Source organism: Crocuta crocuta, unplaced genomic scaffold, assembly GCF_008692635.1.
Source record: "Crocuta crocuta isolate KB4526 unplaced genomic scaffold, BGI_CrCroc_1.0 scaffold228, whole genome shotgun sequence".
In the NCBI taxonomy this organism is placed as follows: Eukaryota; Metazoa; Chordata; class Mammalia; order Carnivora; family Hyaenidae; genus Crocuta; species Crocuta crocuta.
Window position 1 is genome coordinate 2010857 of NW_027532820.1, and position 13507 is coordinate 2024363.

Consider the following 13507-nt stretch of genomic DNA (forward strand, 5'->3'; position numbering starts at 1 on the left):
ACCCAGCTCAGGCTTCATCTGCTAACTTGGCATCTGCCAGTGGAAGGAAGGGGACCTCTTCTAATTTGGACAAAGTCCTGATATGGACTCTGGTGGCCCTGGCCAATATAGAGTTCGTAGCATTTTGGCTGCCAAAAAGGAAGAAACTACAGGTTTGGAACTGCACTTCTGTTAGCCCCGTGCCCCACAGCTCGGGCTCTTCTTGACTGGGGTAGGGGCCAGGGGGGCTTGTTAAATCTTCAGAGGAAAACCTTCAAAAGCTCTGCAGTTTCTTGCCAGAAGCAGTGTTATGGAGGGACAAAGTGTCCCTCATATAGCACATGTCGCACTTGGCTGGGAGGAGAAATTCTGTTGGGCCCTAAGAGGGACCCTTGCATCTGAAGCTCAAGATGGCTCACTGGGATGCTGGTGGGATGCCATGGTTTACCCAAGGGTGCTGACTGCCACCTGAACTGGGAACCAAAGTGACCTGGGGGTTAGCTAATCTAACACTCATACTTGACCCAAGAGGAAACAGGGGCTCAGAGAAATGCCAGGAATGGTCTGTGTCACTCAGCTATTTAAAGGCGGCAAATCCAGATTCTGGTTTCATTTCTTTAAGCCAAGTGCCTTTCACCATATTGGTGAGCTATGGCTTAGAAGAGGGAGAATGGGGAGAAATGGGGTGTCATTAAAAGGAGAGCAGAGCAGAGGAGAAACGTGAGGGTTAGTACTCACAGGCACAGTGACTTGACTTCCTGAGATGTTCAGGAATCCAACCACTGAGACACCAGAATTGCTTCTGTGGCTTATTTACTGTTCTCTCCCCCAAAGTCTAGAAATAAATCTCCTGCTTTACACACATTTCTACTTCTGCCACCACAAAAGTTAAAGAAAGGTATAAATGCAAGAACAAGATTTTACTTAGCTCTTTTTTAAAAATGTAAAGATAGCTTTCTGTCGAACCAAGGGACTAGTAAGACACAGAATATGAAATCATTTTCAGCAAAATGTTGAAGTTTAAAAAAGTTCTACAAGGCACTGAAAGAAGAGCATTTGCGCCTTCAAATCAATACCACTTAGTAAGTACTATTCCTGCACTCCTAAGACTTCATGATACACGCTATGCCTTTAAAAATGTGAGCATGCACACTTACCTACCAAGTTGAAAATGTGAGGCTACATGTGTTTTATAGACCAAATGCAATTCTCTGGACCCTTTTTCAGGCACAGGGAAAGTAGGGGTAAGGGGAGGCTTATGAGTGGTGGGCATCCCATCATGGCTGTCACTTGGCGACTGACCATGAGCAGCCCATCCCAGGATGGGATGCTCCCAGCTCAGGCTGAGGGGTTTTCTGTGCATAGCACAGTGTGTCATATAAGCCAAAAAGTCCTGGCTCATAACAGGGCTCAGGCAAATGAGAGTGCACACGTCTGTTTCTGGCTTTTGGCAGTCTGGGTTTTAAGTATGGGCGTCTGCCTTGCTCAGAGCTGTGGACCTATCATGTGCCCTGACCCTTCTCAAGAAACACAAGGCTACTAAGTGCAATAAGTCAGAGAAAGACAAATACCATATGATTTTATTCACCTGTGGAACTTAAGAAATAAAACAAATGTTCACAAGGGAAAAAAGAGAGGTGAACCAAGAAATTCTATAGTTCTGAACTATAGAGAACAAACTAATGGTTACCCGAGGGGAGGCGTGGGGGATGGGTGACAGAGGTGATGGGGACTAAGAAGGGCACTGGTGATGGCACTGGGTGTCCTATGGAAGTGTTGAATCACCATATGGTACCCCTGAAAATAATATTACACTGTTAATTGGAATTTAAATTAAAACTTTATAAAATAGAAACACAAAGCTAAAAATAGCATTCAAGGTTTGAATGAGGGGATGAGACTTGCCTAAGTTATGCACAAAGAGTGTTCTCAGGGCATAAATCTTAGTGCGCACATTTGAAAACCTGCAAGTTTTCATTTATTCAATGTTTTACTTAAGGGAAAGGGGATCAGAAACCCTAAATGAGTAAGTTTTCAAGAGCTGTCAGTGGAGAGGTACTGGCTACATGTATAGGGGGCAATTGTATGGCAAACTGGCTGGGCTTCCCCCCACCTCCGCCTCAGTGGACACCAGCAGGCAGGTTCCTGGGCCCCAGCATGGGTGGCCTGATCCACCTGGAGCCCTGGGTGGGGGTTGCTTGCTGATGAGCTCTGAACAAGGTGTTCTGTCCCTGTTCTTCTCTGTAACCGGGAGCTGCTACAGATACACCGGGTAAGAAGGTTCTCAATGACTCATTTGCTCAGGACTTTCATAATCTTTTCCAGTGCCAAGGGCTTTGTGGTTTCACAGGAAAACCTATGATTCCCACATTGCATGTGGTGAGAGGCGGCACCTGAGGCAGCCAGGCCCTTGGGTCTTGATGGTTCTGGATAAAACCACTCAGCAATCCATTATGTGGCTATAGGTGCGACTCTTGTGAGTTGGTGGCGTAGCTGGACCTGTGTCTGGACTGAGGGCCCCCAGTGTTGTCTGTGAGGACGTGAGGGTTGGTACCCACACCCCACACACATACCACCACCTCTGCCTCAAATGCAAGGAGTAGAACTGGGGATGGGCAGCCTGCAGCCCACCCTGTGGGCCATGCTGCCATTTTGGTCCAGAACACAGACCTCCTGGTGGCAGGTTTAGTGACTGAACGTGTTGTCTCCATGCCCCCATCCAACTAGACTGATGTAACATGGACCACCCTACCTCTTATCGACCTTCCTACAGCTTCCCCAACCCCTGCCCTGAGGAGAGGCCAGGAATTAGAAGTTCCCTGCTGGTTATGAGTGTTTCTGCCGAGTTATGTGAACCCAGCTCCATTTTCCCACTGATTAAAAAAAAAAAAAAAAAAAAAAAAAAAACCTGCCTCATGGCTTCATGAAGTGCCCAATAGCAAAGAAGAGCTAATTAAAAATATCTAAATAAAGAAACTGGGTCCTGAGGTGCTGGGATATCTGAGGTTCCATAAATGCTAAGAAGGTTGATTTGGGTCTAATGGTCAACTGTGGCGGCACTACCATGAAGGCACTTCAGGAAGTGCTGAGCGCCCTGATAGATAGGGGCCCAGGGAATCCATCTGGAATATGAACGAGAGGTTGTGGANGATCTGCCACCCTGGGTCTGACTGACCATCTCTTCAGCCGAATGTTCTTGAGCTTGAAAAAAATATTTCATTCAACAATTGTGACTTCAAATATTTGCTCCGTGCTAATGTGTGTCAAAGAGTTCTCTGTGATGTCACACCACCTCGAACCAGTGAGCTCCATCAGTCAAATCTTAGGACCAGACTCAGCTTCCCACATCACTGCCATTCTCCATCAGGCTGTTCAAGGACATGCCCAAGTCAAGCCCGGATTTGTGAGCAGAGATGGGCTCTCACAGTCAAAATAAGAAACCATGTGTTATCAAAGTTCCTTCTCACTTAATGGATCAAACTAATATGCTGAGGTATTTTCTGTATCACAAGGGACCATTTGGTAGAAGCTTGCATGGAATAAGTGTTTAATGTTTACTGAATGAATGTATAATAAAAGCTGAATGGCTGAACACTTAAGTAAACATGGCTTATTACAGAATAGGCAGCATGGTGTCAGTATGAAGAAAGCATGCCTCACTAATCTCCTTGAGTTTTTTGAGCGGATAAATAAGCATATGGATAAGAGAGAACCACAGAACCCAATTTAATTTGACTTTCAAAAACCTGTGAGAAAATCCCACTCTAAAGATGGTTTTTAAAAAATTGAGTCACTAAGGATTGTTTTATCATGAATATGGACTTGGCTTAAAGACCATAAACAAAGCTGAAGATAAGTGAATACATTCCCAGATGGAAAACTATAAACATTGGGGTTTCCTAGAGATCTAATCTTTGATGGGTCTTTTTACATGTTTGGGAATGATCTAGAAGAGGAAGTGTGTATTGAATCTCCAGGTTCAGGTAAATACTTGGTTATTCTGGGGAAAATGTTACAGTGATAGAGGTTCAGTTCAGTTGGAACAAGAATATATTGGGTACCGAATAGTCCTCATGTATTTGGGTCATGGGGTGTTAAAGAGAAGGATTACTCCCTGAAAGACCTAATAGTTGAGTTAGCGTGAAAGCCACACCTTCATTTAGCTGTATATAGCAGAAGGCGCAATGGGTCAGTGATGATGTGGTGCTGATGACAAATGTTCAGACAAGGGGAAAGGTAAATGTGGATTGAAGCAGGGGAAGCTTCTTGGAGGAGGCATAATTTGAGGAGAGCCTGGAAGAAGAGCTAGGGTGGAGTGGCTGGGGGAGAAGGGGAGGGTCTTCCATTGATTTAGTAGCTAATACATGCTGAGTGCTTGTCTCACCTGCATAGGTGGGACATGTCGGTGTGATCTCATTTAGCCTCACAGCAGCCCGGGTAGGTAGATCACCTCCCTCTTCCAGAGACAGAATGAGAGGCTTGAAGAGGTTAAATGATTTATTCCAGCTCTCATTGCTGGTAAACCCAGGACCCACTGTTATGCCACCTCCGGTGCTAGGAAGTGCGTCAACACGAGCAAAGGTTCAGGGGCAGGACTTTCTAGAGCAGTTTACTGAGAGAATGGAGGGGTCGGTCCAGCTGGAGCAGGACAGCCTGTCTTGGGGAGCAGTGAGAGGTGAGGTTGGAGCTTACGTAATGGATCCAGATTACAGAGGCCCTTCAGTCTCGCCTGGGGGACTTGAACCTTATCCCATGGACACTGTGTTGAGTGGAAGAAGGAAAACGGAACCATATTCTGGGGATCCTGGTCTGGAAAGTGGAAAAAAATTAATCTGGGGGATGGAAAAAAGGAGGACAGACCATGAGTTTGGAGAGAATCTGGCTGAAGCTGAGGCAACTTTATTTTGTGCCCCCTGTTTGAACTTGTGTGCTGGGTATTTGCCTGCCCTAGGCACAGCTCTCTTCCAGGTCAGCTCTCTGGCTTCCATGCCCTGATGACATCCTGAATGTCATGTGAAGCTATACAGAGACACGTGGCTGCCAGATCATATGTCACTGCCGGAGGGGTTCAGGCAGGCTTGAGGAGTGCCTTCCCTACCTGAGTGGGACGCAGCTTGGGGGCCTGGGTTCCTGTGACTCACTGGCTTCTCCTGCCTTTTTTTTTTATTATTAAATTTTTAATGTTTATTTACTTTTGATAGAGAGCGGGTACGTGCACACACAACTGGAGGAGGGACGGAGAGAGGGAGACACAGAATCCGAAGCAGGCTCCAAGCTCTGAGCTGTCAGTGCAGAGCCTGACATGGGGCTCGAACTCGCGAACCGTGAGATTATGACCTGAGCCGAAGTTGGAAGCTAAACTGCCTGAGCCACCTAGGCGCCCCTTCCCCCACTTCTGTAACCCACATTCCTTAGAGTCTGGCCCAACAGCATTCTACAGCTGCATTTAACCTTAACTATCAGACTCCATTCCTAGGATCCTGGCAGCACAAAAGAATTTCAGGGGACTTTGCACAGGAAGAAGCAACATCACATTTGGGGAGGAGCCTCTAGAGGCACCAGAGAAGTTAAACTTCTGCACTTCCTTCAAATGCACCCTAAGGTGATGATGTTAGCGGCCAGGCGGTCACCTCCTTCTAGTGGCCATGTGGTATCTGCAATTGGGCACAACACCTGGGACTGGAAGATGAACTTCTCTGGGGTGAGCAACCAACTATTCAGTGAAACCTTGACAATCCAAAAATGTCACCTGAGGCAGCTGTTAATAGTGGTGGCAGTAAGGACTTGAGTTGGGAGGTGGCATATGAATGAATCCCTGTTCCCATTAGGCATGTGATCAGGGTTGTCACTTAACCCCTCCGGGTCTTAGTTTCCTTGTCTGGAAAGGAGAGATGATCGTTGTGCCGATCTCATAAGTTCTCATGAAATTTAATGAGAAAAAAACACTCTGAGCAGCTCAACCAGCACAGAATGCAGGGGGCTAGGCTATTATCTTTAAGGCTGTGCCCCCATCCTGGATGGCATCCAGGGTCTCACTACAGGGGCACTTCCCATACGAGATTGTACTGGTCTCTGCCTGTCTGCCATTGGCACAAGGCTGTGAGCTCCTTCAGGGCAAGACTAGATCTTCTGTTGCGCTCTCTCTTTGTTTAAAAAAGTTTTTTAATGTTTATTTAGTTGTGAAAAAGAGCACACATGAGAGAGAGGCAGAGAGAGAGGGAGACACAGAATCCGAAGCAGAATCCAGGCTCAGAGCTGTCAGCACAGAGCCCATCGGGGGGCTCAAACTCACGAACTGTGAGAACATGACCTGAACTGAAGTCAGACTCTTATCCAACTGAGCCACCCAGGCACCCCTACATCTGTTTCTTTATAGTCACCTACACGGTGCCTGGCATAAGGTGGGTGTGCAGAAGTTTGCCAGATAACCAACAGTAAACACGATTCTACTATTCCTGTAAGAATGGAAGTTGAGTTTAATTTGCCCCCTTCCCTCCAAAAAAAGATCGTGAGGCTCTGAATTCTCACAAGCAAGTACTTACCAATTCACTTGAGAATCTTTCTAAGAATCCATGTAAAGTTTCTTGGTTTTCTCTGCTAGAACTCCTATCTCTCCGTCTTTGGAAGGTAAGGACAACACTGACCTCTGCCACCCTTAGTCACCTCTTTCATTCTCTGGAAGTTCTCGAGAAAGATCAAAAATAGGATATGTGCTTTCTAAAAAAAGATGGAATGTGCACATTCTTTAGTGGATTGGGTTGAGCTGACACCGAGGAGCCCTCTTACAGGGCTTCTCCTGCTATGAGGGGGACAAATTTCCCTTGTAATGTTGCTTGTCTTCCCTTTCCAGCCTTAAGACTTTTATATGCTCTGGGAAAGATGTAAGCACAAGAGGCTTGAAATTTTGCTTTGCCTCTGATATTTATTAACCTTACTCTGTCTTCCTCAGTCACTTGACCTGTGCCCTCTGGATTCCTCTAGCTCTGAGCAAAGCTTAAAAAAAAAAACAAAAAACCCTTCTGGTTTTAGCCTTTTTATTAGCCAGAACTTCTCTTGAGCTATAGCTTTCTGGGAGCATTTCTTAAATGCAAATGCCATTCTTTTGTATCAGTCCTGTATGTCTCTTTTGGAAACTAGAATTCACTGGAGAGCTGTTTTGAGTTGAAGTGATCTAAGTGCGATAAGAGGCCCAATCACGTCCCTGTTAGATGTGATGCACAGTCTTTGAATCCTAGAATGATTCTCCATTCATCCATATGCAGAAAGAAAACCACATACCATTCTGTTGGTAAAGTTATGGAAGTTCTCAACCAACACCTGCTTGATCATGTCTGGCTCGGAGATAACAATAAACATCCGACGACCAAGATAGTACCTAGGGAGTAAAAAAATTACTTTGAAATGTATTAATCTACCCATTTCTCCTTTCCCAAAAGGGTTCACAGTGGCTTAGAATAGAAGATAAAAGACAAATAGGAAGTAAAAATGTAGAGAAGATAAGGAAGTGCATGTGCTGATTATGAGGAATAGTATAGCTGTGATGATCTAACATCTCATTTCATTCCACAGACGTTCCTGGAATCCCACCATGCACCAGTCCTTGGAGACTGTGGGATAAATAAGACAGAGTCCTTGCCCCCAAAGAGCTCATAGCCTGATAGAAAATACAGATCTGTAAATGGAAACACAATATTAAGGCACTTATAAGATCCAGTAGGAAACAAAAATGGCAGAAGTCAGTGTTGTCCATATTGCCCCCAAATGGAGAGACAGGTATTCTAGCAAAAGAAGGCCAAAACTTTTATATACTGATCCTTGGAAGATGTCTAATGTGAATTAATAAATGTTGTGGAAATTCAGGAAAGATTAAACTTGCTGGTGAAGGGCTGAACATCTGGTTGCCACACCTGTACATGAATGAGGTCAACAGATACTCCTGACATTAATGAGCAGAGGAAAGGATCAGCCAGTCAGCTGGTGGTAGTGAACTCTAAGTGAAAGCACCACTTGAATACATGTCTGGTTATATTAATTAAAGTCCTGGGGGCACAACAGCAACTAAGACCCAGTCCCAGCTTTCAAAGGTCACACAGTCTGGTGGGAGTGAAAGTTAGGTCATCAGCCCACAGCGTGACCTCTGGGAAGCAGGGGTCACATTGGAGGCACACCCACCTCAGTACTTGGAAGAGAATAAAGGCTTCCCAGAGGTGGTGCTTCTTAAACGGAGTTCCAAAAGAGAAGCAGTTCGTTCTGGAAAGTGGGTGGCAAAGGGGGTGAGGGTGTACCAGGCAGAGGAACCCGCTTGTGCAACTGTCCAGGGACAAGTCAACTTGGGGAGACTATGAGTGCTTAGCTACCAACTGTATGAAGCGAACCCAAGTGATGATGATAAATGAGAGCGCTGCATAATGCCATGTTTTTAGTCTATGAAATTATACTTTCAGGATGTAATTTTATCACCGTCATATCCAGCTCAGAGCTGTAAGGAATAGATTTTAAAGGGTAAAGTCATAAGGTATGAAAGCAGCAAAATTTATTCTGAATTCTCAGTTACTGAGAACTTTTCATAAGCTAAATATGTCTTTAATTTTTTTAACTCTTCCTTTTCTCCCTGACTAGGGGAAAAATGGTATATATTAAGCACTTAGAAAATACTCACCTAAGTGATCATATTTTCCAAAATTGTTGGGAAAATAGCAATCTTGGAGACATAGGAATTCAACAGATGTGACAGAAGGAAAGAAATGGTACTAACTAGGTTTTATTGTTTTTTTAAAAATTTTTTTAATGTTTATTTTTGAGAGAGAGAGAGATAGAGTGTGAGTGGGGGAGGGGCAGAGAGAGAGGGAGACACAGAACCCAAAGCAGGCTCCAGGCTCTGAGCTGTCAGCACAGAGCCTGACATGGGGCTCGAACCCACAAACTATGAGATCATGACCTCAGCCGAAGTTGGACACTTAACCAACTGAGCCACCCAGGTGCCCCTAGGTTTTATTGTTTTTAACCTAGAAGACCCAAATTGCTTCAATATGACTATGAACAAATCCTTTCATAAAATTTATGGGGAGTGTCTTGGGCTCTTGAGAATCTAGTGAAAACTGCAGACATTCTCCTAAGAAACATGGCCATTCATGGCATTTTGTATACAATTTGAGGGGTTCTTGGACTCCTGAAACCCACTCTAGAGCAACACTTCTCACATATAAAATGTACTTAAAAGTCACCTGGGTTTGAAGAAATAACTGCTGAGAATTTCTCCTTTTTGGCAAATGACATAAACTTCTAGATTCAAGAAGCTGAGTGAACCCTCTATAGGAGGAACCCAAAGAAATCCATGCCAAGACATATCATAATTAAACTTCCAAAAACTAAGAACAGAAAAAGTCTTGAAAGCAGCCAGGGAAAAGAGATGGATTATTTACAAGGAACACTAATTCAAAGGACAGTAGATTTCTCATTAGAAACCATGGAGGCCAGAAGGAAGTAGCATATTTCTCAAATGCTGAAAGAAGAGGACTGTCAATCAGAAGTCCCATACTCAGAGAAAATAGGCTTCAGGAAAGAACAAGAAATAACACCATTGTCAGATGAAGGAACACTAAGAGAACCTGTCACTAGCAGTTTTCCCCTTAAAAAATGGCTAAAGAAAATTCTCCAAACAGAAGGAAAATAATAACAGAAGATAGCTTGAAACTTCAGAAAGGAAAGAATAACCAAGAGAGCCTAAAAAATGATAGCCTTCTCATGAGTTTCTTAAATCATTTTTGATGATTGAAGCAAAAATGGTAACACCATCTGATGTGGGGTTTCATATACTTAGAGATCATGCCTAAGGGGGCGTCTGGATGGCTCAGTCGGTTTAGCATCCAACTCTTGATTTCATCTCATGGTTCATGAGATTGAGACCCACATCAGATTCTGGACTGACAGTGTGGATCTTGCTTGGGATCCTCTCTCATCTTCTTTCTCTCTGCCCCTCCCTCTCTCCTGTGTGTGTTCCTTCTCTCTCTCTCAATCAATCAATCGATCAACATTGAAAAAAACAAAGAGATGGTGCTTGAGATAATTATAGTTAAAAAGGAGGATAGGGGTGCTTGGGTGGCTCAGTAAGTTAAGTGTCCAACTTTGCCTCAGGTCATGCTCTCGCACTTCATGAGTTTGAGCTCCTTGTTGGGCACTATGCTGTTAGCCTGCTTCGGATTACTTTCTCTCTGCCCCTCTCCTGCTCACACTCTGTCTTTACCTCTCTCAAAGGTAAATAAACATTTTAAAAAAATTTTTTTTAATTAAGAAAGGTAAGGGGGGCCAAAATGGAAGTAAAGTTTCTTTATATCACTTGAAGTGGTAAAGCATCTATACTAGTAGACTGTGATAAATTACATGTGTATACTTATACAACCACTAAGAAAAATATAAAGTGATATAAAAAATTTTTAGTGTCATAGAGGAATTCGAGAAAATGTTCAAGTAACCTTCAAGAAGGAAAGACAAGTGAAACAAGAAAAAGAAGAATAAAAAAACAAACACATTATTATAAATATAATAATTAGATTACTAACTGGAATTTGTGGTTGTAGCTAAAGTAATTTTGAGACAGAAATTATAGCATTAAATGATTAAATGCTATTTCTATTCTTAGAAAAGATGAAAATCTCTTTTTTTCTTTTTTAGAGATCAAGCAGGGGAGTGGGGCAAAGGGAGAGAGAGAGAGAGAGATTGAGGGAGGGAGAATCTTTTTTTTTTTTTTTTACAAATAGTTTATTGTCAAATTAGNAGGGAGGGAGAATCTTAAGCAAGCTCCATGCTCAGCATAGCCCAATGTGGGGCTCAACCCCAGGACCCTGAGATGCTTCACCAACTGAGCCACTTAGGCACCCCAAAAAGAAGAAAAAAATCTTAAATGAATAATCTAAGTTCCTACCTCAAACAACTAGAAAAAGAAGAACAAAAAACTTAAATCAAAAAGAAGGAAAGAAATAATAAAAGAGCAGAAATGAATGAAATTGAAAACAAAAACAAAAAAATTAATGAAACAAAAACTTAGCTCTTGGGGAAAAAATCAGTAAAATTAATAAACATCTAGCAAGATTGACAAAAATATAAAGAGACAAGATATAAATCACTAATATCAGGAATGAAATGGGATATCACTACAGATTCTGCAGCCATTAAAATAATAAGGGACAATATAACAACTTTACACTAATAAATCTGACAACTTAGAAGAAATGAACCAATTCCTTGAGAACCACAAACTACCAAAAGTCATTCAAAATTAAATAAACAATGTGAATAATCCTATAACTATAAATTGAACCCATAATTTAAAATTTCTTGGAAAAGACATCTCCCAGCTCAGATGGTTTCAATGCAGCATTCTACCAAACATTTAAGGAAAAATTAATAATTTTACACTCTCTTCTAGAAAATAATAGAGGAAGGAACAATTCCCAACTCAATTTATGAAACAAGTATTACTCTGATACCAAAGCCAGGAAAAGACCGTACAGAAAAAGAAAACGTAGATCAGTATTTCTCATGAATTTGGATACAAAAATCTTCAACAAAATATCAGCAAATTGAAACTTGCAATGTTATAGAGATTATAAACCACAATTAAGTGGTATTTATTCTAGGTATACATGACTGTTTCAATATGTTAAAAAAATTAGTATGATCCATATATAAATTGCATAAAAAAGAAAAATTATGTGATCATTTGGTTGATGTAGAAAGAGTATTTAATCCACTTATTCGTAATAAAAATTCTCATGAATAGAGGGAAGTTTCCTTAACTTAAAAAAAGAGTATCTACAAGAAATCTACAAAAAAAAAAAAACACCACAACAGTTAACATCACACTTAATGATGAAAGACAGAGTGCTTTTTTCCTAATATTGGGAACAAGGCAAGAATGACCGCTCTTACTACTGTTATTCAACACAGTACTAGAACTTCTAGCAAGTGCAATAAGGCGAAAAAAAGAAATAAAAAGCATATAAATTGGAAAGGAATAAATAAAACTGTCCCTGCTCTCAGATAACGTCATCGTCCAAATGGAAAATCCTAAGGAATAATAATTTTTAAAAAAATCCTGAACTAATAAGTGAGTTCAGCAAAGTTGCAGAATTCAAGATCAACAGATATACACCCAAAATAGTATTTCTGTATACCAATACCGAACATGTTGAAACCAAAATTAAAGCACAATGCCATTTATAATATAGAGGAAATAAAGAAGACCTAAATAGCTAGAAATGGCATGTTCATGGACTGGAAGACCCCACACTGTAGAGATGTTAATTCTCTCAAAACTGATCTGTAAATTGAATGCAATTCCCATCAAAAGCACAGCAGAAACATTTGTGTAGGCAAGGACAGCCTTATTCTATAATTTATATGGAAAGCAAAGGACTTAGAATAGCTAAATCCATTTTGGGGGGGAAAAAAGAGTGAAAGGGGAAGGAATCATCTACCCGATTCTAAGGCTTGGCTACAGTAGTCAAGAATGTGTGGTAGTGGCAGAAAAATAGACATAGGTAACTGGAGCAGAATAGAGAACCCAGAAATAGACCCACAAAAATATTTTCAACTGATGTTTGACAAAGATACAAAAGCAATTCAATGGAGGAAAGATAACCTTTTAACAAGTAGTGCAAGAGCCGTTGATTATGTATTGGCAAAAAAATGAACCTTACACTTTCTACAAAAATTAACTCACAGTGGATTACAGAGTTAAATGTAAAACATAAAATTTCTAGAAAAAAAACCTGGGATCCTAGGACTAGACAAAGAATACTTAGACTTGACACCAAAAGTATAATCCATAAAAAAACAAAAATTGATCAATTGAACTTCAAAATAAATTTTTTTGCTCTTTGAAAACCGTGTCAAGCTGAAAAAACAGTCAACAGACTAAAAGAAAATATTTGCAAACCATATATCTGACAAAGGACTTGCATCTAGAATATATGAAGAACTCTTAAAACTCAATAGTTAAAACACAAACAAACCAATAAAAAATGGGCAAAAAGACAGGAACAAATATTTCACAAAAGAGGATATAGAAATGCCAAGGAAGCATATGAAAACATGTTCAACTTCATTGTCCATGAGGGAAATGCAAATTAAAACCACATGAGATATCGATACACATCTACCAGAATGGCTAAAAGAAAAAATAATAGTAACATCAAATGTTGATGAGCATGTGGAGAAACCAGATCATTCATGCATTACATCTGAATGTAAAATGGTACAGTCATTTTGGAAAATAGTTTGGAAGTTTTTTTTTTAAGTGAGCTTCACACCCAGCATGGAAGCCAACACAGAGCTTGAACTCATGACCTTAAGATCATGACCTGAGCTGAGACTAAGAGTCAGACACTTAACTGACTGAGCCACCCAGGAGCCCCAGTTTGAGCCCCAGAGTTTCCTGTAAAACTAAGGACAATTTACCATATGACCCAGCAAGAGCACTCCTGGGCATTTATCCCAGGTAAATGAAAATTTATGTTCACACTAAAAC

At 41.4% G+C, this 13507-nt stretch overlaps 1 protein-coding gene across 2 annotated transcripts in view; it reads right to left on the reverse strand.

Moving 5' to 3' along the window:
- Window positions 1–13507, reverse strand: part of TBXAS1 (thromboxane A synthase 1) — a 157525-nt gene that overhangs the window by 78409 nt on the left and 65609 nt on the right. Inside the window, exon 4 of one of the 2 annotated variants that reach the window (XM_077781054.1) lies at window positions 7258–7354. The exons of the other annotated variant lie outside the window; for it this stretch is intronic. Within the exon in view, the coding sequence (XP_077637180.1) occupies window positions 7258–7354 (97 nt within the window). The remainder of the gene's footprint in view (window positions 1–7257; window positions 7355–13507) is intronic. 2 annotated transcript variants of the gene reach the window in all.